Source organism: Panulirus ornatus, chromosome 12 (genome assembly GCF_036320965.1).
Source record: "Panulirus ornatus isolate Po-2019 chromosome 12, ASM3632096v1, whole genome shotgun sequence".
Taxonomy (NCBI): domain Eukaryota; kingdom Metazoa; phylum Arthropoda; class Malacostraca; order Decapoda; family Palinuridae; genus Panulirus; species Panulirus ornatus.
In genome coordinates, this window is record NC_092235.1 from 46,942,849 (window position 1) to 46,968,179 (window position 25,331).

The 25,331-nt window shown below is 39.6% G+C and overlaps 1 protein-coding gene across 18 annotated transcripts in view; it reads left to right on the forward strand.

Annotated features, from left to right (window-relative positions):
- Positions 1-25,331, forward strand: part of tmod (tropomodulin) — a 301,351-nt gene that overhangs the window by 248,447 nt on the left and 27,573 nt on the right. For 2 of the 18 annotated variants that reach the window (XM_071667850.1, XM_071667852.1), the window contains one exon: positions 4,780-4,828. The exons of 15 other annotated variants lie outside the window; for them this stretch is intronic. In XM_071667850.1, the coding sequence (XP_071523951.1) occupies positions 4,780-4,817 (38 nt within the window). In that variant the 3' untranslated portion in view covers positions 4,818-4,828. Of the gene's footprint in view, positions 1-3,262; positions 3,372-4,779; positions 4,829-25,331 lie in introns of all 18 variants that reach the window. One more of the 18 variants, XM_071667846.1, reaches the window with a different exon arrangement.

Sequence of the window (25,331 nt, forward strand, 5' to 3'; positions counted from 1 at the left end):
GGCATGTAAAGCATCTGGGGTAAACCATGGAAAGTTTTGTGGTGCCTGGATGTGGAAAGGGAGCTGTGGTTTTGATGCTTTATACATGACTGCTAGAGACAGAGTGTGAACAAATGTGGCCTTTGTTGTCTTTTCCTAGTGCTACCTCGCCCACATGTGGGGGGAGGGGGTTGTCATTTCATGTGTGGCGGGGTGGCGACGAGAATGAATAAGGGCAGACAGTATGAATTATGTACATGTGTATATATGTATATGTCTGTGTGTATATATATATGTATACGTTGAGATGTATAGGTATGTATATGTGCTGTGTGTGGACATGTATATACATGTATACATGTGTATGTGGGTGGGTTGGGCCATTCTTTCATCTGTTTCCTTGCGCTACCTTGCTAACGCGGGAGACAGCGACAAAGTATGGTAAATAATACAGCGCTGGTGGCTGATTCATGTGAGAAACTGCAGAAGCTGGTGACTGAGTTTGGTAAAGTGTGTGAAAGAAGAAAGTTAAGAGTAAATGTGAATAAGAGCAAGGTTATTAGGTACAGTAGGGTTGAGGGTCAAGTCAATTGGGAGGTAAGTTTGAATGGAGAAAAACTGGAGGAAGTAAAGTGTTTTAGATATCTGGGAGTGGATCTGGCAGCGGATGGAACCATGGAAGCGGAAGTGGGTCATAGGGTGGGGGAGGGGGCGAAAATCCTGGGAGCCTTGAAGAATGAGTGGAAGTCGAGAGCATTATCTCGGAAAGCAAAAATGGGTATGTTTGTAGGAATAGTGGTTCCAACAATGTTGTATGGTTGCGAGGCGTGGGCTATGGATAGAGTTGTGCGCAGGAGGATGGATGTGCTGGAAATGAGATGTTTGAGGACAATGTGTGGTGTGAGGTGGTTTGATCGAGTAAGTAACGTAAGGGTAAGAGAGATGTGTGGAAATAAAAAGAGCGTGGTTGAGAGAGCAGAAGAGGGTGTTTTGAAATGGTTTGGGCACATGGAGAGAATGAGTGAGGAAAGATTGACCAAGAGGATATATGTGTCGGAGGTGGAGGGAACGAGGAGAAGTGGGAGACCAAATTGGAGGTGGAAAGATGGAGTGAAAAAGATTTTGTGTGATCGGGGCCTGAACATGCAGGAGGGTGAAAGGAGGGCAAGGAATAGAGTGAATTGGATCGATGTGGTATACCGGGGTTGACGTGCTGTCAGTGGATTGAATCAGGGCATGTGAAGCGTCTGGGGTAAACCATGGAAAGCTGTGTAGGTATGTATGTTTGCGTGTGTGGACGTGTATGTATATACATGTGTATGGGGGTGGGTTGGGCCATTTCTTTCGTTTGTTTCCTTGCGCTACCTCGCAAACGCGGGAGACAGCAACAAAGCAAAAAAGAAAAAAAAAAAAGAAGAAGATAGAGGGATGGATAGATATGGTTTCGTTTGAAGCTGATTAGTGAATTTTTTTCGAACATTTGAATGCCCACAATTTGAGCACTGGCCTTAGTTTTCATATTGATAGTATATATATATATATATATATATATATATATATATATATTTTTTTTTTTTTTTGGGGGGGGGGGAGGTTAAAAAGGTTGTTTAACGATGTAACAAATATCCTTAATCTCCTTCTTCATCTAAAAGAGATACAGTAACTTCGATTATATGAACATTTTGGTATCAAGGCCCTTAGTATTTTTCAGTTCGTAGCGATTTATTCATTTTTCCCAGACCCTGCTGATATTTATGAGCTACTTATAAAACTATCTTCATAAGAATTAAAAGTATTAGATGAACACAAATCCAAAAATACTCTAATATTACCAAGAAAAATCAAACTAGAGTAAAGTAGTTAAAATTTTTTTTAGTAATGCTCATTTTTGATATATTGATGACATATTCTACTAAATATTTGGAAGTGAATGGGGGTCTACATAATTGGTATTTATGCCATCAGCCCTCTTCTCCACAAACAAGAATAAAGCATTTGTCTTCAAAAATTGTTGCTTTATAAGTATACATTCCACTATTTCCCTCTATTTTCACATTATACATGACTGCTAGAGATTGAATGCTTCCTCACTAAAGTGGGAAAGGATATTAGGTACAAAACATTTAAATTGTCTTTCTGTTTCTGAAGTATTAGAGAGTTTGTGGGTAAAAGACACTTTTGTAGATAAATAATAGCCACTATTTTACTGGAAAGGACTGTTGCAGGTTTTGGAAATATGGATAATAAAGAGTTTGCTGTAGTCCCTTGTGATATTTTTGTGAAAATACATAAGGCTTAGTTTATTGTAGAAACAGATAGCAATTGCAACAGTGCAGGTTTGATAATGATTTCTTTTTATCACTTAAGTTAGTTTTATTATGTAGCTGTTACTTAAAGACCTAAACAGATTACACTACTACAAAGACAATAAAGTGATTTGTGTTTGAGATAATTGTTTTGAAATATATGTTTGACCATGACTGGTTTCAGCAGTGTAGATATGAGTGGAACCTCCAGTTGCCTGTATAGAACCTAGAACAAGGACAAAAGATAGCATATTTTTATTATGCATATCCCGGACCTCGACAATGATACCCATAGATGATTAGTGCTTCTTAGATCAAAACTTTATTTATTGAAAAAAAAATGAATATTTTTCTTAGCATTGTTGCTGAAGCAGCCACTAATGATGTAGTTTTTAGCTCTTTATTTAGAAATAACCCTAACTTTTTTATGGAAGAATCTCAGAATTTTTAATCTTCCAGGAATCACTTTGGTAAGGCCAAAGTCTGATTTTGTATTATTTTCTTTGGCATACAAATAAAATTATTTCAATAACACATTTATCATACATCAAACATGCTAGTTGTGCTTTATTCCTATATTTTGCAACCTACATAAATCATTCTTTGGCATCTAAGCATTCTTTCGTTTATATTGCCCTAAGCTGTACACTGTATAAACACACAATCCCTGCTTTCTTTGATATCTGCTTGTGTTTTTTTAGTTTGCTGTGTGCTTACCCCTTTATGTGAAAAGGATGCTGAGTATATTTTGGTACCCTTTGGTGTTATCCTTAACCTTGGGAATCATTTGAAGAGGCACTAGGAGTAGGTGTTTCCTTTCCAGCTTATATGTGACTCCTCTGTCTGGCTCTCTCCAATTAGGTCCGTAGGTGATGCTTCATCTTTTTTTTTTTTCTTTTATCGACAATGTTGAGGCTTCTGAGACATCACATAGTTCATAGGATTTCATTTTAAAATTCCTTGGCGGGCTACTGCAGACTGTCGAGTGTTGCTGCGGGGAGGACCTCCCCTGGGTCCTCTTCACCCTCGTGCTGAACAGAGCAAGGGTCAGGTGACTCGAGCCTGAACCTTAGGCGACCCAAGCCTGTGAGTGCCACCAGCATAATGCCTCTACAGAGTGATGTCCAGGCATCAACATATGGGACCTTTGAGATAAAAACTCCAAGATATCACTGACTGAATGATCCTAGAAACGTTTTCAGTATATATTACTTCTTTCATGACACTCGTTTACCATAATAATTGAGCTATGCATGTATTTTTTAGTAGTATCAAGTACAGTTTGCTCTTTTGCAGTATGTGCATAAAATTAAAATATTATTTATAACAAGGACCATTCTATCAGTGTAATTTTAGAGCTGCTTTGATTAACTAAGTGACTTGAAAGCCAGAGCTTTTGCTATTAATAAAAACAAAATCCCCAGACCTCTTAAGATTCATTCATAACCTTTGCACTTTACAAGGCTGTGTAATAATACTTCAGCTTGGTAGGCAACTTATAACAAGTTATCTTTCTAACTACAGCATTTTAGGACTTCTGCATTTGTAAGAAAGACTGCCCTTGTGGAGTATAATTTTTGAGGGATAACTTTTGACATTCTTCTGATTTTGTCAAAAAATATTTAGTACAGCAGGCAGCTAAGAGCAAGTTAATGTAATAACAAAATTTAGTTTAAGAATATTACATTTGGTAAGTGTGATGTGAATTTGCTGATGGATAACATTGTATCTCCTGAACATTTTGCACAGGCCATAATTGCCGTAATGACTATAGTTCTTTTTTTTAATAATCTTACTGTATGATTACCAATTATCCTGCTGATTATTTTGACAGTAATTTTATAAAGTGCAGTAGTCTGTTTGGAAACACTCATTTCTCATGAAACTTAGTTCATTACAATGTTCACTCTCTAAAATCTAAGAAACATTATATTTGCTTCAAAGTGTGACATGTCACTAACAATTAACACTGAAGTTCTTCCCATATCTTTTTTGTAATATTGTAAATATTACTAATGCAACACCTTGGTTTTACAGGCTGATTTTTCTGTATACAGTACTAATAGCATGACTCCAGTGTTGCCATTAGTAAATTAAGAGCACTTATAAAAGATTTAAAGTAATAATGTAATTATTGAAACATGCTCAGATTTTAATGGTAGTCATATATCATTTTTATTGACTATTTTTGTGAAGTATACATGTGACTCATGTGAAAAACTATGCTGTGTTCACAAATTCTGAGAGAATAATGCTTTACTAAGGCTACACTGAGAAACTGATCTATCCCAAATGCAAGACTTTTTACCAAGTATTGAGTAGACAATATTAATTTTTTTTCATAATTCTAATGAAAAGCAAGAGATATGACAAATAAGTTGATGTGAAATATAGTAGTCCTTGATAAGAAATGTTGCTAGTGGGAAAGGTCACTTAGAGTTCCTTTGCCAGCACAGGAGTTTCAAATGACAACTCTCTGTCCTGTTTATTTCAGTCCGCCTTAGCAGGATCGGCGCTTCAAGCAGTCACTAGAAGCTCCCTAGGTAGTACTAGTTATTTCTTTAACGTACTTTGTATATATAGCCACTTCATTTATCATGCACTTCATGAGTCGCCCAGAGATCAATATATTAACTTCCAAGATACCTTGGTTATGTGTAATTCATTGCATAAAGTTTCTATAATGGACTCCTCATCCAGTTCGTCATTTGATGTTGTATAACTTACTGAACTCTTAATAAGTTTGGAATTAATATGTATGATTAATGGGTGAATAGCATTTGTAAGCTAGTATTCAGGGCATCTGAAGGTTGTAGCTTTGCTTTCTTTGCTGAATTAGTGAGGTGATGGTTTCATAGTTTTCACTCAGTAAAATTTACCTCTAATGCACTGTAGAGATGATAGCTGTGTTGCAATTAAGGATTTACATAGCCCTTTTCAATGAATTAGTGTAATAGTTTTCATCCTAGTAAATGTACAGCTTTCTTTTGAGTTTTAGGCCTTGCCAACATTATGATAATGATTTGCTGTATCATTGTCTCCTGCTTTCAGAACTATTTCCAGCACAAATGTTTGGTTTTGGCTTTCTTCTTTAATTCTCTTATGTTTCTCTTTGGTGATTCAGGTGTTTATAAACCAATCCACCTGTTAACTAGGACACAGTTAACCTTGATATGAATATGTTCATATGATTTTAATATTCTTCATTGTAATATTTATGCCCTTTCTTACTTTTCTCAGAAGATTTGGAAAGTTTTACCCTTTCCTTTGAGTAGAAAAAAAAAAAGTGTAATTGGTAATGTTTTTATTAGTTGTGTCCTGATTAATTAAAGGTTGGTTGTAGATTTCTCATTGATTGTTTCCATAAAAGTGGCTTGTTGTTGTGCAGGAAAATATGGAAAGAAAAGTAATGGAAGCTTATTGGTTTTAGTACAGGGGGAATTTTGGCTCAGTGATGCATGCTTTTAATATCCATTTTTATATCATCTGTTATTCATTTAGCAATACTAGTTATGTATGTTGAACTTGAAGCAAATTTATGATACCAAAGACTCAATGTATTGTACATCATGCGATTTTAGCATAGGAATGATTGAGGATGTGTGAGTAGTATCATGTAGTAGCGCATATTTTTTTCTTTGACGTTGAGTGCAGTAAAGCATGGAATGGCAGAGATGTGATGGATAATGTTGGATTATGACTGTCAAATGGATACCCATTATGCCTAAATGGTCTTATGCGGGGAAAGTTTTTGTTTCGGTTAGTAGGCGATGGGTATCAGTGGACTTGGCACATGTTATTCAAGAAGAGGGCTTTATTTTGGATTTTTTAAAGTTATGGGTGTTATGATGATTGATTACAGAGTATGAATGATTTAATTATATGTTGTGTTTAGTGATTACTGTTGTTGGCTTTATATGGTGTTTTATAATACTTTCAGTGCACTCATTTTGTATGTGGCCATAGCATTAATGTCATTCATATCATGTAGAAATGTGTGTCAGATGTGATCCTGGGAATAGTTTGATGATTATGAGACTAATGGTTGACTGAATAGTATGACATTTGCCCTTACATTGTATTGCTTTTCATGGTTGAAGACAGGAAGCAACTGGCGGGAATGGTGAACTATATAAAAAAAAAAAGGCTAATGATGTTAGGAACTTTATACCACTATTATGAAAGAAAAGGGAGAGAGAATTATAAAAGGGATTGAAGGACAGAAGGTTGGATTTACAAGGAATAGAAGAAATGCTTTTGTTTAGTAATGGATTGTAGGAGGGAAAGCAACAAGAGGATAAAGTGTAGAAAGGATTGAAAAAGGGTACTTTTATGGCCAGGATTTGAAGTTTTGAACATGGCAAAGGAGGATGTATATAGCTTTATTACTGTTATTAAGATTTTTGGAGGATGTTATAAGTATAGCTGTATAAAATCTAAAACTGCATAGGTGAACTGCAATTGTAGGATTGATGAGGTCAGAGATGTCATCTTGTGTTTGTGTGTTCTGTAAAAATAGAGGCAAAAATAGGCAAGTTTGAGATAAAATAATTCAGCAAGCATTGTTGAGTGTGGTGTATAATTTGACTATTCTTGAGCACAAGTATTTTTCGGTTATCTTGGAAATTGAAAATAGCTTCCTGAATATATATATATATATATATATATATATATATATATATGCTATCATATGAAATATTAGACTGACAAATCATTGTTTTCATTCATGAAAAACTTGACAGTTGCACTAGAGCATTCTTCAGTTTAGGCCTTAGCTGACTTATGATTTTGAGTGGCAGGAATATTAAGTAGACATATTAGGCAAAAGTAGTCAGTAGGAACATTAGGGAGGAGCCTTTGAAAACACTGTGCTAGAAATACCCTCTGTCTGTGGCCTGCTAAGGGTGAGGCACTAAAGGCTAAGAAGCAGCACTGAAGTTAAACAATTATGGAGACTCTTTGCTGTGGCTACCCCTTTGAGGGAGTTCCCAAAGGGAACGGGCATCAGAGATATAGATAGCATAGATAGATCACATATTATGTCTCCATGTCCTTTATGGGTCCATGACAAATCAGTTTCAGAGTTCACAAAAGAATTAACCATGACCTTTGTAACTGGGTTTAATACTTGTATTTTTCTTGGTCTTTGAGAACCATTATTATTATTTCATCTGTTATTTTCATTGTCCTCCATGAGATAACATTGCTCCTTAAATAGTGACCTGTTGTTATATTCATGTCGTTTGCATTGATAGTAAAGTGCATAAATGATAAGGTACATGCTGTTGCCTTGCTGGTTAACTTTTAATGCTAGCCCATAAACTTGAGATAATCTGAGCAAGTTCAGAGTAATGATTTGTAAGAGACTAACCTCATTTCTTCAAATGCTGCTTCTGGACTTGGCTCTTTGGCTTGCTCTCAATTCATTTTTCCTACATTCATGTTCACATTTCCAAACTCCCTTCTGAAGAACACCAGGTATCTTCTTCTTCCCTTGTTCCTTTTGAAAGGGGTCTTGGGGTAATTATAAATATATAAATAAGTATAAAAAAATAGAACATTTATAGCTGGAAAGAAAAATTTTGACATAATTTGCTAAGAGAAATGCCTTTGAATTGGAGCATAAGGAGGGGAACATTGTATGGCTGGCTTGGTGACAGCCTGAATATTTATCTATTTAGGAAGCTTACTTCTTATGTAATTAAAGTTTTACTGCATTATTATATGTATCATTTGCTTCAGAAAAAATCTTTTGAATGGTTAGGCAAAAATAGTACATACTACATGGTAAAGATTATGATGTTCTTGTTTGGACAACAATATTTCCGAATGCACCGCATACACAGACACTACTAAAAATATGTACTAAATAGTGTAACTACTCAAAAATATATAATATATATATTTCTTTTTTTCTTTCTTTCAAACTATTCGCCATTTCCCGCATTAGCAAGGTAGCGTTAAGAACAGAGGACTGGGCCTTTGAGGGAATACCCTCACCTGGCCCAATTCTCTGTTCCTTCTTTTGGAAAATTGAAAAAAAAAAATATATATATATATATATATATATATATATATATATATATATATATATATATATATATATATATATATATATATATATATCCCTGGGGATAATTTATATGATTTATAATTATATAAATCATAATTATTTATAATTAATTTATATAATTTATAATTATCCCCGGGGATTGGGGAGAAAGAATACTTCCCACGTATTCCCTGCGTGTCGTAGAAGGCGACTAAAAGGGGAGGGAGCGGGGGGCTGGAAATCCTCCCCTCTCATTATTTTTTTTTTAATTTTCCAAAAGAAGGAACAGAGAAGGGGGCCAGGTGAGGATATTCCCTCAAAGGCCCAGTTCTCTGTTCTTAACGCTACCTCGCTAACGCGGGAAATGGCAAATAGTTTGAAAGAAAAGATATATATATATATATATATATATATATATATATATATATATATATATATATATATATATATATATATTTTTTTTTTTTTATACTTTGTCGCTGTCTCCCGCGTTTGCGAGGTAGCGCAAGGAAACAGACGAAAGAAATGGCCCAACCCCCCCCATACACATGTATATACATACGTCCACACACGCAAATATACATACCTACACAGCTTTCCATGGTTTACCCCAGACGCTTCACATGCCTTGATTCAATCCACTGACAGCACGTCAACCCCGGTATACCACATCGCTCCAATTCACTCTATTCCTTGCCCTCCTTTCACCCTCCTGCATGTTCAGGCCCCGATCACACAAAATCTTTTTCACTCCATCTTTCCACCTCCAATTTGGTCTCCCTCTTCTCCTTGCTCCCTCCACCTCCGACACATATATCCTCTTGGTCAATCTCTCCTCACTCATCCTCTCCATGTGCCCAAACCACTTCAAAACACCCTCTTCTGCTCTCTCAACCACGCTCTTTTTATTTCCACACATCTCTCTTACCCTTACGTTACTCACTCGATCAAACCACCTCACACCACACATTGTCCTCAAACATCTCATTTCCAGCACATCCATCCTCCTGCGCACAACTCTATCCATAGCCCACGCCTTGCAACCATACAACATTGTTGGAACCACTATTCCTTCAAACATACCCATTTTTGCTTTCCGAGATAATGTTCTCGACTTCCACATATTCTTCAAGGCCCCCAGAATTTTCGCCCCCTCCCCCACCCTATGATCCACTTCCGCTTCCATGGTTCCATCCGCTGCCAGATCCACTCCCAGATATCTAAAACACTTCACTTCCTCCAGTTTTTCTCCATTCAAACTCACCTCCCAATTGACTTGACCCTCAACCCTACTGTACCTAATAACCTTGCTCTTATTCACATTTACTCTTAACTTTCTTCTTTCACACACTTTACCAAACTCAGTCACCAGCTTCTGCAGTTTCTCACATGAATCAGCCACCAGCGCTGTATCATCAGCGAACAACAACTGACTCACTTCCCAAGCTCTCTCATCCCCAACAGACTTCATACTTGCCCCTCTTTCCAAAACTCTTGCATTCACCTCCCTAACAACCCCATCCATAAACAAATTAAACAACCATGGAGACATCACACAGCCCTGCCGCAAACCTACATTCACTGAGAACCAATCACTTTCCTCTCTTCCTACACGTACACATGCCTTACCTCCTCGATAAAAACTTTTCACTGCTTCTAACAACTTGCCTCCCACACCATATATTCTTAATACCTTCCACAGAGCATCTCTATCAACTCTATCATATGCCTTCTCCAGATCCATAAATGCTACATACAAATCCATTTGCTTTTCTAAGTATTTCTCACATACATTCTTCAAAGCAAACACCTGATCCACACATCCTCTACCACTTCTGAAACCACACTGCTCTTCCCCAATCTGATGCTCTGTACATGCCTTCACCCTCTCAATCAATACCCTCCCATATAATTTACCAGGAATACTTAACAAACTTATACCTCTGTAATTTGAGCACTCACTCTTATCCCCTTTCCCTTTGTACAATGGCACTATGCACGCATTCCGCCAATCCTCAGGCACCTCACCATGAGTCATACATACATTAAATAACCTTACCAACCAGTCAACAATACAGTCACCCCCTTTTTTAATAAATTCCACTGCAATACCATCCAAACCTGCTGCCTTGCCGGCTTTCATCTTCCGCAAAGCTTTTACTACCTCTTCTCTGTTTACCAAATCATTTTCCCTAACCCTCTCACTTTGCACACCACCTCGACCAAAACACCCTATATCTGCCACTCTATCATCAAACACATTCAACAAACCTTCAAAATACTCACTCCATCTCCTTCTCACATCACCACTACTTGTTATCACCTGCCCATTTGCGCCCTTCACTGAAGTTCCCATTTGCTCCCTTGTCTTACGCACTTTATTTACCTCCTTCCAGAACATCTTTTTATTCTCCCTAAAATTTAATGATACTCTCTCACCCCAACTCTCATTTGCCCTTTTTTTCACCTCTTGCACCTTTCTCTTGACCTCCTGTCTCTTTCATTTATACATCTCCCACTCAATTGCATTTTTTCCCTGCAAAAATCGTCCAAATGCCTCTCTCTTCTCTTTCACTAATACTCTTACTTCTTCATCCCACCACTCACTACCCTTTCTAATCAACCCATCTCCCACTCTTCTCATGCCACAAGCATCTTTTGCGCAATCCATCACTGATTCCCTAAATACATCCTATTCCTCCCCCACTCCCCTTACTTCCATTGTTCTCACCTTTTTCCATTCTGTACTCAGTCTCTCCTGGTACTTCCTCACACAAGTCTCCTTCCCAAGCTCACTTACTCTTACCACCCTCTTCACCCCAACATTCACTCTTCTTTTCTGAAAACCCATACAAATCTTCACCTTAGCCTCCACAAGATAATGATCAGACATCCCTCCAGTTGCACCTCTCAGCACATTAACATCCAAAAAGTCTCTCTTTCGCACGCCTGTCAATTAACACGTAATCCAATAACGCTCTCTGGCCATCTCTCCTACTTACATAAGTATACTTATGTATATCTCGCTTTTTAAACCAGGTATTCCCAATCATCAGTCCTTTTTCAGCACATAAATCTACAAGCTCTTCACCATTTCCATTTACAACACTGAACACCCCATGTATACCAATTATTCCCTCAACTGCCACATTACTCACCTTTGCATTCAAATCACCCATCACTATAACCCGGTCTCGTGCATCAAAACCACTAACACACTCATTCAGCTGCTCCCAAAACACTTGCCTCTCATGATCTTTCATATTTACTCTCATTCATTGCCAGCACCTCCCAGTCATAGGAAACAACATTGCCACCTTTTGTGTTGGCGAGATAGTGCCAGGAAACAGACTGAGCCTTTGAGGGAACATCCTCATCTGGCCCCCTTCTCTGTTCCTTCTTTGGGAAAAAAAAAAACAAACAAGAGGGGAGGATTTCCAGCCCCCAGCTCCCTTCCCTTTTAGTCGCCTTCTACGACACGCAGGGAATACGTGGGAAGTATTCTTTCTCCCCTATCCCCAGGGATAATATATATATATATATATATATATATATATATATATATATATATATATATATATATATATATATATAAACAGAGAAGAGGTAGTAAAAGCTTTGCGGAAGATGAAAGCCGGCAAGGCAGCAGGTTTGGATGGTATTGCAGTGGAATTTATTAAAAAAGGGGGTGACTGTATTGTTGACTGGTTGGTAAGGTTATTTAATGTATGTATGACTCATGGTGAGGTGCCTGAGGATTGGCGGAATGCGTGCATAGTGCCATTGTACAAAGGGAAAGGGAATAAGAGTGAGTGTTCAAATTACAGAGGTATAAGTTTGTTGAGTATTCCTGGTAAATTATATGGGAGGGTATTGATTGAGAGGGTGAAGGCATGTACAGAGCATCAGATTGGGGAAGAGCAGTGTGGTTTCAGAAGTGGTAGAGGATGTGTGGATCAGGTGTTTGCTTTGAAGAATGTATGTGAGAAATACTTAGAAAAGCAAATGGATTTGTATGTAGCATTTATGGATCTGGAGAAGGCATATGATAGAGTTGATAGAGATGCTCTGTGGAAGGTATTAAGAATATATGGTGTGGGAGGCAAGTTGTTAGAAGCAGTGAAAAGTTTTTATCGAGGATGTAAGGCATGTGTACGTGTAGGAAGAGAGGAAAGTGATTGGTTCTCAGTGAATGTAGGTTTGCGGCAGGGGTGTGTGATGTCTCCATGGTTGTTTAATTTGTTTATGGATGGGGTTGTTAGGGAGGTGAATGCAAGAGTTTTGGAAAGAGGGGCAAGTATGAAGTCTGTTGGGGATGAGAGAGCTTGGGAAGTGAGTCAGTTGTTGTTCGCTGATGATACAGCGCTGGTGGCTGATTCATGTGAGAAACTGCAGAAGCTGGTGACTGAGTTTGGTAAAGTGTGTGAAAGAAGAAAGTTAAGAGTAAATGTGAATAAGAGCAAGGTTATTAGGTACAGTAGGGTTGAGGGTCAAGTCAATTGGGAGGTGAGTTTGAATGGAGAAAAACTGGAGGAAGTGAAGTGTTTTAGATATCTGGGAGTGGATCTGGCAGCGGATGGAACCATGGAAGCGGAAGTGGATCATAGGGTGGGGAAGGGGGCGAAAATTCTGGGAGCCTTGAAGAATGTGTGGAAGTCGAGAACATTATCTCGGAAAGCAAAAATGGGTGTGTTTGAAGGAATAGTGGTTCCAACAATGTTGTATGGTTGCGAGGCGTGGGCTATGGATAGAGTTGTGCGCAGGAGGATGGATGTGCTGGAAATGAGATGTTTGAGGACAATGTGTGGTGTGAGGTGGTTTGATCGAGTAAGTAACGTAAGGGTGAGAGAGATGTGTGGAAATAAAAAGTGCGTGGTTGAGAGAGCAGAAGAGGGTGTTTTGAAATGGTTTGGGCACATGGAGAGAATGAGTGAGGAAAGATTGACCAAGAGGATATATGTGTCGGAGGTGGAGGGAATGAGGAGAAGAGGGAGACCAAATTGGAGGTGGAAAGTTGGAGTGAAAAAGATTTTGTGTGATCGGGGCCTGAACATGCAGGAGGGTGAAAGGAGGGCAAGGAATAGAGTGAATTGGAGCGATGTGGTATACCAGGGGTGACGTGCTGTCAGTGGATTGAATCAAGGCATGTGAAGCGTCTGGGGTAAACCATGGAAAGCTGTGTAGGTATGTATATTTGCGTGTGTGGACGTATGTATATACATGTGTATGGGGGTGGGTTGGGCCATTTCTTTCGTGTTTCCTTGCGCTACCTCGCAAACGCGGGAGACAGCGGCAAAAAAAAAAAAAAACATATATATATATATATATATATATATATATTTTTTTTTTTTTTTTCAAACTATTCGCCATTTCTCCCATCAGCAAGGTAGCGTTAAGAACAGAGGACTGGGCCTCTGAGGGAACATCCTCACCTGGCCCCCTTCTCTGTTCCTTCTTTTGGAAAATTAGAAAAAAAAAAAAAAAAAGAGGGGAGGATTTCCAGCCCCCACTCCCTCCCCTTTTAGTCGCTTTCTACGACACGCAGGGAATACGTGGGAAGTATTCTTTCTCCCCTATCCCCAGGGATAATATATATATATATATATATATATATATGGGAGCGGGGGGGGCTGGAAATCCTCCCCTCTTGTTTTTTTTTTTTAATTTTCCAAAAGAAGGAACAGAGAAGGGGGCCAGGTGAGGATGTTCCCTCAGAGGCCCAGTCCTCTGTTCTTAACGCTAACTTGCTGATGTGGGAAATGGCGAATAGTTTGAAAAAAGAAAAAAAAAAGAAATATATATATATATATATATATATATATATATATATATATATATATATATATATATATATATATATATATATCTTTTCTTTTCTTTCAAACTATTCGCCATTTCCCGCATTAGCGAGGTAGCGTTAAGAACAGAGGACTGGGCCTTTGAGGGACTACCCTCACCTGGCCCAATTCTCTGTTCCTTCTTTTGGAAAACTAAAAAAAAACGAGAGGGGAGGATTTCCAGCCCCCCACTCCCTCCCCTTTTAGTCGCCTTCTACGACACGCAGGGAATACGTGGGAAGTATTCTTGCTCCCCTATCCCCAGGGATAATATATATATATATATATATATATATATATATATATATATATATATATATATATATATATATATATATATATATTATCCCTGGGGATAGGGGATTAACAATACTTCCCATGTATTCCCTGCATGTCGTAGAAGGCGACTAAAAGGGGAGGGAGCGGGGGGCTGGAAATCCTCCCCTCTCGTTTTTTTTAATTTTCCAAAAGAAGGAACAGAGTGGGGCCAGGTGAGGATATTCCATAAAAGGCCCGGTCCTCTGTTCTTAACGCTACCTCGCTAACGCGGGAAATGGCGAATAGTTTAAAAGAAAAAGAAAGATATATATATATATATATATATATATATATATATATATATATATATATATATATATATATATATATATATATATCCTCCCCTCTCGTTTTTTTTTTTTTAATTTTCCAAAAGAAGGAACAGAGAATTGGGCCAGGTGAGGGTATTCCCTCTAAGGCCCAGTCCTCTGTTCTTAATGCTACCTCGCTAACGCGGGAAATGGCGAATAGTTTAAAAGAAAGAAAGAATATATATATATATATATATATATATATATATATATATATATATATATATATATATATATATATATATATATATATATATATATATATATTATCCCTGGGGATTGGGGAGAAAGAATACTTCCCACGTATTCCCCGCGTGTCATAGAAGGCGACTAAAAGGGAAGGGAGCGGGGGGCTGGAAATCCTCCCCTCTCGTTTTTAATTTTCCAAAAGAGGGAACGGAGGGGGGCCAAGTGAGGATATTCCCTCAAAGGCTCAGTCCTCTGTTCTTAACGCTACCTCGCTAACGCGGGAAATGGCGAATAGTATGAAAAAAAAAAAATATATATATATATATATATATATATTTTTTTTTTTTTTTTTTTTTTTTATACTTTGTCGCTGTCTCCCGCGTTTGCGAGGTAGCGCAAGGAAACAGACGAAAGAAATGGCCCAACCTCCCCCCCCCATACACATGTACATACACACGTCCACACACGCAAATATACATACCTACACAGCTTTCCATGGTTCACCCCAGACGCTTCACATGCCTTGATTCAATCCACTGACAGCACGTCAACCCCTGTATACCACATGACTCCAATTCACTCTATTCCTTGCCCTCCTTTCACCCTCCTGCATGTTCAGGCCCCGATCACACAAAATCTTTTTCACTCCATCTTTCCACCTCCAATTTGGTCTCCCTCTTCTCCTCGTTCCCTCCACCTCCGACACATATATCCTCTTGGTCAATCTCTCCTCACTCATTCTCTCCATGTGCCCAAACCATTTCAAAACACCCTCTTCTGCTCTCTCAACCACGCTCTTTTTATTTCCACACATCTCTCTTACCCTTACGTTACTTACTCGATCAAACCACCTCACACCACACATTGTCCTCAAACATCTCATTTCCAGCACATCCATCCTCCTGCGCACAACTCTATCCATAGCCCACGCCTCGCAACCATACAACATTGTTGGAACCACTATTCCCTCAAACATACCCATTTTCGCTTTCCGAGATAATGTTCTCGACTTCCACACATTTTTCAAGGCTCCCAAAATTTTCGCCCCCTCCCCCACCCTATGATCCACTTCCGCTTCCATGGTTCCATCCGCTGACAGATCCACTCCCAGATATCTAAAACACTTCACTTCCTCCAGTTTTTCTCCATTCAAACTCACCTCCCAATTGACTTGACCCTCACCCCTACTGTACCTAATAACCTTGCTCTTATTCACATTTACTCTCAACTTTCTTCTTCCACACACTTTACCAAACTCAGTCACCAGCTTCTGCAGTTTCTCACATGAATCAGCCACCAGCGCTGTATCATCAGCGAACAACAACTGACTCACTTCCCAAGCTCTCTCATCCCCAACAGACTTCATACTTGCCCCTCTTTCCAGGACTCTTGCATTTACCTCCCTTACAACCCCATCCATAAACAAATTAAACAACCATGGAGACATCACACACCCCTGCCGCAAACCTACATTCACTGAGAACCAATCACTTTCCTCTCTTCCTACACGTACACATGCCTTACATCCTCGATAAAAACTTTTCACTGCTTCTAACAACTTGCCTCCCACACCATATATTCTTAATACCTTCCACAGAGCATCTCTATCAACTCTATCATATGCCTTCTCCAGATCCATAAATGCTACATACAAATCCATTTGCTTTTCTAAGTATTTCTCACATACATTCTTCAAAGCAAACACCTGATCCACACATCCTCTACCACTTCTGAAACCGCACTGCTCTTCCCCAATCTGATGCTCTGTACATGCCTTCACCCTCTCGATCAATACCCTCCCATATAATTTACCAGGAATACTCAACAAACTTATACCTCTGTAATTTGAGCACTCACTCTTATCCCCTTTGCCTTTGTACAATGGCACTATGCACGCATTCCGCCAATCCTCAGGCACCTCACCATGAGTCATACATACATTAAATAACCTTACCAACCAGTCAACAATACAGTCACCCCCTTTTTTAATAAATTCCACTGCAATACCATCCAAACCTGCTGCCTTGCCGGCTTTCATCTTCCGCAAAGCTTTTACTACCTCTTCTCTGTTTACCAAATCATTTTCCCTAACCCTCTCACTTTGCACACCACCTCGACCAAAACACCCTATATCTGCCACTCTGTCATCAGACACATTCAACAAACCTTCAAAATACTCATTCCATCTCCTTCTCACATCACCGCTACTTGTTATCACCTCCCCATTTGCGCCCTTCACTGAAGTTCCCATTTGCTCCCTTGTCTTACGCACCCTATTTACCTCCTTCCAGAACATCTTTTTATTCTCCCTAAAATTTACTGATAGTCTCTCACCCCAACTCTCATTTGCCCTTTTTTTTCACCTCTTGCACCTTTCTCTTGACCTCCTGTCTCTTTCTTTTATACTTCTCCCACTCAATTGCATTTTTTCCCTGCAAAAATCGTCCAAATGCCTCTCTCTTCTCTTTCACTAATACTCTTACTTCTTCATCCCACCACTCACTACCCTTTCTAAACAGCCCACCTCCCACTCTTCTCATGCCACAAGCATCTTTTGCGCAATCCATCACTGATTCCCTAAATACATCCCATTCCTCCCCCACTCCCCTTACTTCCATTGTTGTCACCTTTTTCCATTCTGTACACAGTCTCTCCTGGTACTTCCCCACACAGGTCTCCTTCCCAAGCTCACTTACTCTCACCATATATATATATATATATATATATATATATATATATATATATATATATATATATATATATATATATCCCTGGGGATAATTTATATGATTTATAATTATATAAATCATAATTATTTATAATTAATTTATATAATTTATAATTATCCCCGGGGATTGGGGAGAAAGAATACTTCCCACGTATTCCCTGCGTGTCGTAGAAGGCGACTAAAAGGGGAGGGAGCGGGGGGCTGGAAATCCTCCCCTCTCATTATTTTTTTTTAATTTTCCAAAAGAAGGAACAGAGAAGGGGGCCAGGTGAGGATATTCCCTCAAAGGCCCAGTTCTCTGTTCTTAACGCTACCTCGCTAACGCGGGAAATGGCAAATAGTTTGAAAGAAAAGATATATATATATATATATATATATATATATATATATATATATATATATATATATATATATATATATTTTTTTTTTTTTTATACTTTGTCGCTGTCTCCCGCGTTTGCGAGGTAGCGCAAGGAAACAGACGAAAGAAATGGCCCAACCCCCCCCATACACATGTATATACATACGTCCACACACGCAAATATACATACCTACACAGCTTTCCATGGTTTACCCCAGACGCTTCACATGCCTTGATTCAATCCACTGACAGCACGTCAACCCCGGTATACCACATCGCTCCAATTCACTCTATTCCTTGCCCTCCTTTCACCCTCCTGCATGTTCAGGCCCCGATCACACAAAATCTTTTTCACTCCATCTTTCCACCTCCAATTTGGTCTCCCTCTTCTCCTTGCTCCCTCCACCTCCGACACATATATCCTCTTGGTCAATCTTTCCTCACTCATCCTCTCCATGTGCCCAAACCACTTCAAAACACCCTCTTCTGCTCTCTCAACCACGCTCTTTTTATTTCCACACATCTCTCTTACCCTTACGTTACTCACTCGATCAAACCACCTCACACCACACATTGTCCTCAAACATCTCATTTCCAGCACATCCATCCTCCTGCGCACAACTCTATCCATAGCCCACGCCTTGCAACCATACAACATTGTTGGAACCACTATTCCTTCAAACATACCCATTTTTGCTTTCCGAGATAATGTTCTCGACTTCCACTTATTCTTCAAGGCCCCCAGAATTTTCGCCCCCTCCCCCACCCTATGATCCACTTCCGCTTCCATGGTTCCATCCGCTGCCAGATCCACTCCCAGATATCTAAAACACTTCACTTCCTCCAGTTTTTCTCCATTCAAACTCACCTCCCAATTGACTTGACCCTCAACCCTACTGTACCTAATAACCTTGCTCTTATTCACATTTACTCTTAACTTTCTTCTTTCACACACTTTACCAAACTCAGTCACCAGCTTCTGCAGTTTCTCACATGAATCAGCCACCAGCGCTGTATCATCAGCGAACAACAACTGACTCACTTCCCAAGCTCTCTCATCCCCAACAGACTTCATACTTGCCCCTCTTTCCAAAACTCTTGCATTCACCTCCCTAACAACCCCATCCATAAACAAATTAAACAACCATGGAGACATCACACAGCCCTGCCGCAAACCTACATTCACTGAGAACCAATCACTTTCCTCTCTTCCTACACGTACACATGCCTTACATCCTCGATAAAAACTTTTCACTGCTTCTAACAACTTGCCTCCCACACCATATATTCTTAATACCTTCCACAGAGCATCTCTATCAACTCTATCATATGCCTTCTCCAGATCCATAAATGCTACATACAAATCCATTTGCTTTTCTAAGTATTTCTCACATACATTCTTCAAAGCAAACACCTGATCCACACATCCTCTACCACTTCTGAAACCACACTGCTCTTCCCCAATCTGATGCTCTGTACATGCCTTCACCCTCTCAATCAATACCCTCCCATATAATTTACCAGGAATACTTAACAAACTTATACCTCTGTAATTTGAGCACTCACTCTTATCCCCTTTCCCTTTGTACAATGGCACTATGCACGCATTCCGCCAATCCTCAGGCACCTCACCATGAGTCATACATACATTAAATAACCTTACCAACCAGTCAACAATACAGTCACCCCCTTTTTTAATAAATTCCACTGCAATACCATCCAAACCTGCTGCCTTGCCGGCTTTCATCTTCCGCAAAGCTTTTACTACCTCTTCTCTGTTTACCAAATCATTTTCCCTAACCCTCTCACTTTGCACACCACCTCGACCAAAACACCCTATATCTGCCACTCTATCATCAAACACATTCAACAAACCTTCAAAATACTCACTCCATCTCCTTCTCACATCACCACTACTTGTTATCACCTGCCCATTTGCGCCCTTCACTGAAGTTCCCATTTGCTCCCTTGTCTTACGCACTTTATTTACCTCCTTCCAGAACATCTTTTTATTCTCCCTAAAATTTAATGATACTCTCTCACCCCAACTCTCATTTGCCCTTTTTTTCACCTCTTGCACCTTTCTCTTGACCTCCTGTCTCTTTCATTTATACATCTCCCACTCAATTGCATTTTTTCCCTGCAAAAATCGTCCAAATGCCTCTCTCTTCTCTTTCACTAATACTCTTACTTCTTCATCCCACCACTCACTACCCTTTCTAATCAACCCATCTCCCACTCTTCTCATGCCACAAGCATCTTTTGCGCAATCCATCACTGATTCCCTAAATACATCCTATTCCTCCCCCACTCCCCTTACTTCCATTGTTCTCACCTTTTTCCATTCTGTACTCAGTCTCTCCTGGTACTTCCTCACACAAGTCTCCTTCCCAAGCTCACTTACTCTTACCACCCTCTTCACCCCAACATTCACTCTTCTTTTCTGAAAACCCATACAAATCTTCACCTTAGCCTCCACAAGATAATGATCAGACATCCCTCCAGTTGCACCTCTCAGCACATTAACATCCAAAAAGTCTCTCTTTCGCACGCCTGTCAATTAACACGTAATCCAATAACGCTCTCTGGCCATCTCTCCTACTTACATAAGTATACTTATGTATATCTCGCTTTTTAAACCAGGTATTCCCAATCATCAGTCCTTTTTCAGCACATAAATCTACAAGCTCTTCACCATTTCCATTTACAACACTGAACACCCCATGTATACCAATTATTCCCTCAACTGCCACATTACTCACCTTTGCATTCAAATCACCCATCACTATAACCCGGTCTCGTGCATCAAAACCACTAACACACTCATTCAGCTGCTCCCAAAACACTTGCCTCTCATGATCTTTCATATTTACTCTCATTCATTGCCAGCACCTCCCAGTCATAGGAAACAACATTGCCACCTTTTGTGTTGGCGAGATAGTGCCAGGAAACAGACTGAGCCTTTGAGGGAACATCCTCATCTGGCCCCCTTCTCTGTTCCTTCTTTGGGAAAAAAAAAAACAAACAAGAGGGGAGGATTTCCAGCCCCCAGCTCCCTTCCCTTTTAGTCGCCTTCTACGACACGCAGGGAATACGTGGGAAGTATTCTTTCTCCCCTATCCCCAGGGATAATATATATATATATATATATATATATATATATATATATATATATATATATATATATATATATATATATATATATATATAAACAGAGAAGAGGTAGTAAAAGCTTTGCGGAAGATGAAAGCCGGCAAGGCAGCAGGTTTGGATGGTATTGCAGTGGAATTTATTAAAAAAGGGGGTGACTGTATTGTTGACTGGTTGGTAAGGTTATTTAATGTATGTATGACTCATGGTGAGGTGCCTGAGGATTGGCGGAATGCGTGCATAGTGCCATTGTACAAAGGGAAAGGGAATAAGAGTGAGTGTTCAAATTACAGAGGTATAAGTTTGTTGAGTATTCCTGGTAAATTATATGGGAGGGTATTGATTGAGAGGGTGAAGGCATGTACAGAGCATCAGATTGGGGAAGAGCAGTGTGGTTTCAGAAGTGGTAGAGGATGTGTGGATCAGGTGTTTGCTTTGAAGAATGTATGTGAGAAATACTTAGAAAAGCAAATGGATTTGTATGTAGCATTTATGGATCTGGAGAAGGCATATGATAGAGTTGATAGAGATGCTCTGTGGAAGGTATTAAGAATATATGGTGTGGGAGGCAAGTTGTTAGAAGCAGTGAAAAGTTTTTATCGAGGATGTAAGGCATGTGTACGTGTAGGAAGAGAGGAAAGTGATTGGTTCTCAGTGAATGTAGGTTTGCGGCAGGGGTGTGTGATGTCTCCATGGTTGTTTAATTTGTTTATGGATGGGGTTGTTAGGGAGGTGAATGCAAGAGTTTTGGAAAGAGGGGCAAGTATGAAGTCTGTTGGGGATGAGAGAGCTTGGGAAGTGAGTCAGTTGTTGTTCGCTGATGATACAGCGCTGGTGGCTGATTCATGTGAGAAACTGCAGAAGCTGGTGACTGAGTTTGGTAAAGTGTGTGAAAGAAGAAAGTTAAGAGTAAATGTGAATAAGAGCAAGGTTATTAGGTACAGTAGGGTTGAGGGTCAAGTCAATTGGGAGGTGAGTTTGAATGGAGAAAAACTGGAGGAAGTGAAGTGTTTTAGATATCTGGGAGTGGATCTGGCAGCGGATGGAACCATGGAAGCGGAAGTGGATCATAGGGTGGGGAAGGGGGCGAAAATTCTGGGAGCCTTGAAGAATGTGTGGAAGTCGAGAACATTATCTCGGAAAGCAAAAATGGGTGTGTTTGAAGGAATAGTGGTTCCAACAATGTTGTATGGTTGCGAGGCGTGGGCTATGGATAGAGTTGTGCGCAGGAGGATGGATGTGCTGGAAATGAGATGTTTGAGGACAATGTGTGGTGTGAGGTGGTTTGATCGAGTAAGTAACGTAAGGGTGAGAGAGATGTGTGGAAATAAAAAGTGCGTGGTTGAGAGAGCAGAAGAGGGTGTTTTGAAATGGTTTGGGCACATGGAGAGAATGAGTGAGGAAAGATTGACCAAGAGGATATATGTGTCGGAGGTGGAGGGAATGAGGAGAAGAGGGAGACCAAATTGGAGGTGGAAAGTTGGAGTGAAAAAGATTTTGTGTGATCGGGGCCTGAACATGCAGGAGGGTGAAAGGAGGGCAAGGAATAGAGTGAATTGGAGCGATGTGGTATACCAGGGGTGACGTGCTGTCAGTGGATTGAATCAAGGCATGTGAAGCGTCTGGGGTAAACCATGGAAAGCTGTGTAGGTATGTATATTTGCGTGTGTGGACGTATGTATATACATGTGTATGGGGGTGGGTTGGGCCATTTCTTTCGTGTTTCCTTGCGCTACCTCGCAAACGCGGGAGACAGCGGCAAAAAAAAAAAAAACATATATATATATATATATATATATATATTTTTTTTTTTTTTTTTTCAAACTATTCGCCATTTCTCCCATCAGCAAGGTAGCGTTAAGAACAGAGGACTGGGCCTCTGAGGGAACATCCTCACCTGGCCCCCTTCTCTGTTCCTTCTTTTGGAAAATTAGAAAAAAAAAAAAAAAAAGAGGGGAGGATTTCCAGCCCCCACTCCCTCCCCTTTTAGTCGCTTTCTACGACACGCAGGGAATACGTGGGAAGTATTCTTTCTCCCCTATCCCCAGGGATAATATATATATATATATATATATATATATATGGGAGCGGGGGGGGCTGGAAATCCTCCCCTCTTGTTTTTTTTTTTAATTTTCCAAAAGAAGGAACAGAGAAGGGGGCCAGGTGAGGATGTTCCCTCAGAGGCCCAGTCCTCTGTTCTTAACGCTAACTTGCTGATGTGGGAAATGGCGAATAGTTTGAAAAAAGAAAAAAAAAAGAAATATATATATATATATATATATATATATATATATATATATATATATATATATATATATATATATATATATATCTTTTCTTTTCTTTCAAACTATTCGCCATTTCCCGCATTAGCGAGGTAGCGTTAAGAACAGAGGACTGGGCCTTTGAGGGACTACCCTCACCTGGCCCAATTCTCTGTTCCTTCTTTTGGAAAACTAAAAAAAAACGAGAGGGGAGGATTTCCAGCCCCCCACTCCCTCCCCTTTTAGTCGCCTTCTACGACACGCAGGGAATACGTGGGAAGTATTCTTGCTCCCCTATCCCCAGGGATAATATATATATATATATATATATATATATATATATATATATATATATATATATATATATATATATATATATATATATATATTATCCCTGGGGATAGGGGATTAACAATACTTCCCATGTATTCCCTGCATGTCGTAGAAGGCGACTAAAAGGGGAGGGAGCGGGGGGCTGGAAATCCTCCCCTCTCGTTTTTTTTAATTTTCCAAAAGAAGGAACAGAGTGGGGCCAGGTGAGGATATTCCATAAAAGGCCCGGTCCTCTGTTCTTAACGCTACCTCGCTAACGCGGGAAATGGCGAATAGTTTAAAAGAAAAAGAAAGATATATATATATATATATATATATATATATATATATATATATATATATATATATATATATATATATATATATATATCCTCCCCTCTCGTTTTTTTTTTTTTAATTTTCCAAAAGAAGGAACAGAGAATTGGGCCAGGTGAGGGTATTCCCTCTAAGGCCCAGTCCTCTGTTCTTAATGCTACCTCGCTAACGCGGGAAATGGCGAATAGTTTAAAAGAAAGAAAGAATATATATATATATATATATATATATATATATATATATATATATATATATATATATATATATATATATATATATATATATATATTATCCCTGGGGATTGGGGAGAAAGAATACTTCCCACGTATTCCCCGCGTGTCATAGAAGGCGACTAAAAGGGAAGGGAGCGGGGGGCTGGAAATCCTCCCCTCTCGTTTTTAATTTTCCAAAAGAGGGAACGGAGGGGGGCCAAGTGAGGATATTCCCTCAAAGGCTCAGTCCTCTGTTCTTAACGCTACCTCGCTAACGCGGGAAATGGCGAATAGTATGAAAAAAAAAAGTATATATATATATATATATATATATATATTTTTTTTTTTTTTTTTTTTTTTTATACTTTGTCGCTGTCTCCCGCGTTTGCGAGGTAGCGCAAGGAAACAGACGAAAGAAATGGCCCAACCCCCCCCATACACATGTACATACACACGTCCACACACGCAAATATACATACCTACACAGCTTTCCATGGTTTACCCCAGACGCTTCACATGCCTTGATTCAATCCACTGACAGCACGTCAACCCCTGTATACCACATGACTCCAATTCACTCTATTCCTTGCCCTCCTTTCACCCTCCTGCATGTTCAGGCCCCGATCACACAAAATCTTTTTCACTCCATCTTTCCACCTCCAATTTGGTCTCCCTCTTCTCCTCGTTCCCTCCACCTCCGACACATATATCCTCTTGGTCAATCTCTCCTCACTCATTCTCTCCATGTGCCCAAACCATTTCAAAACACCCTCTTCTGCTCTCTCAACCACGCTCTTTTTATTTCCACACATCTCTCTTACCCTTACGTTACTTACTCGATCAAACCACCTCACACCACACATTGTCCTCAAACATCTCATTTCCAGCACATCCATCCTCCTGCGCACAACTCTATCCATAGCCCACGCCTCGCAACCATACAACATTGTTGGAACCACTATTCCCTCAAACATAC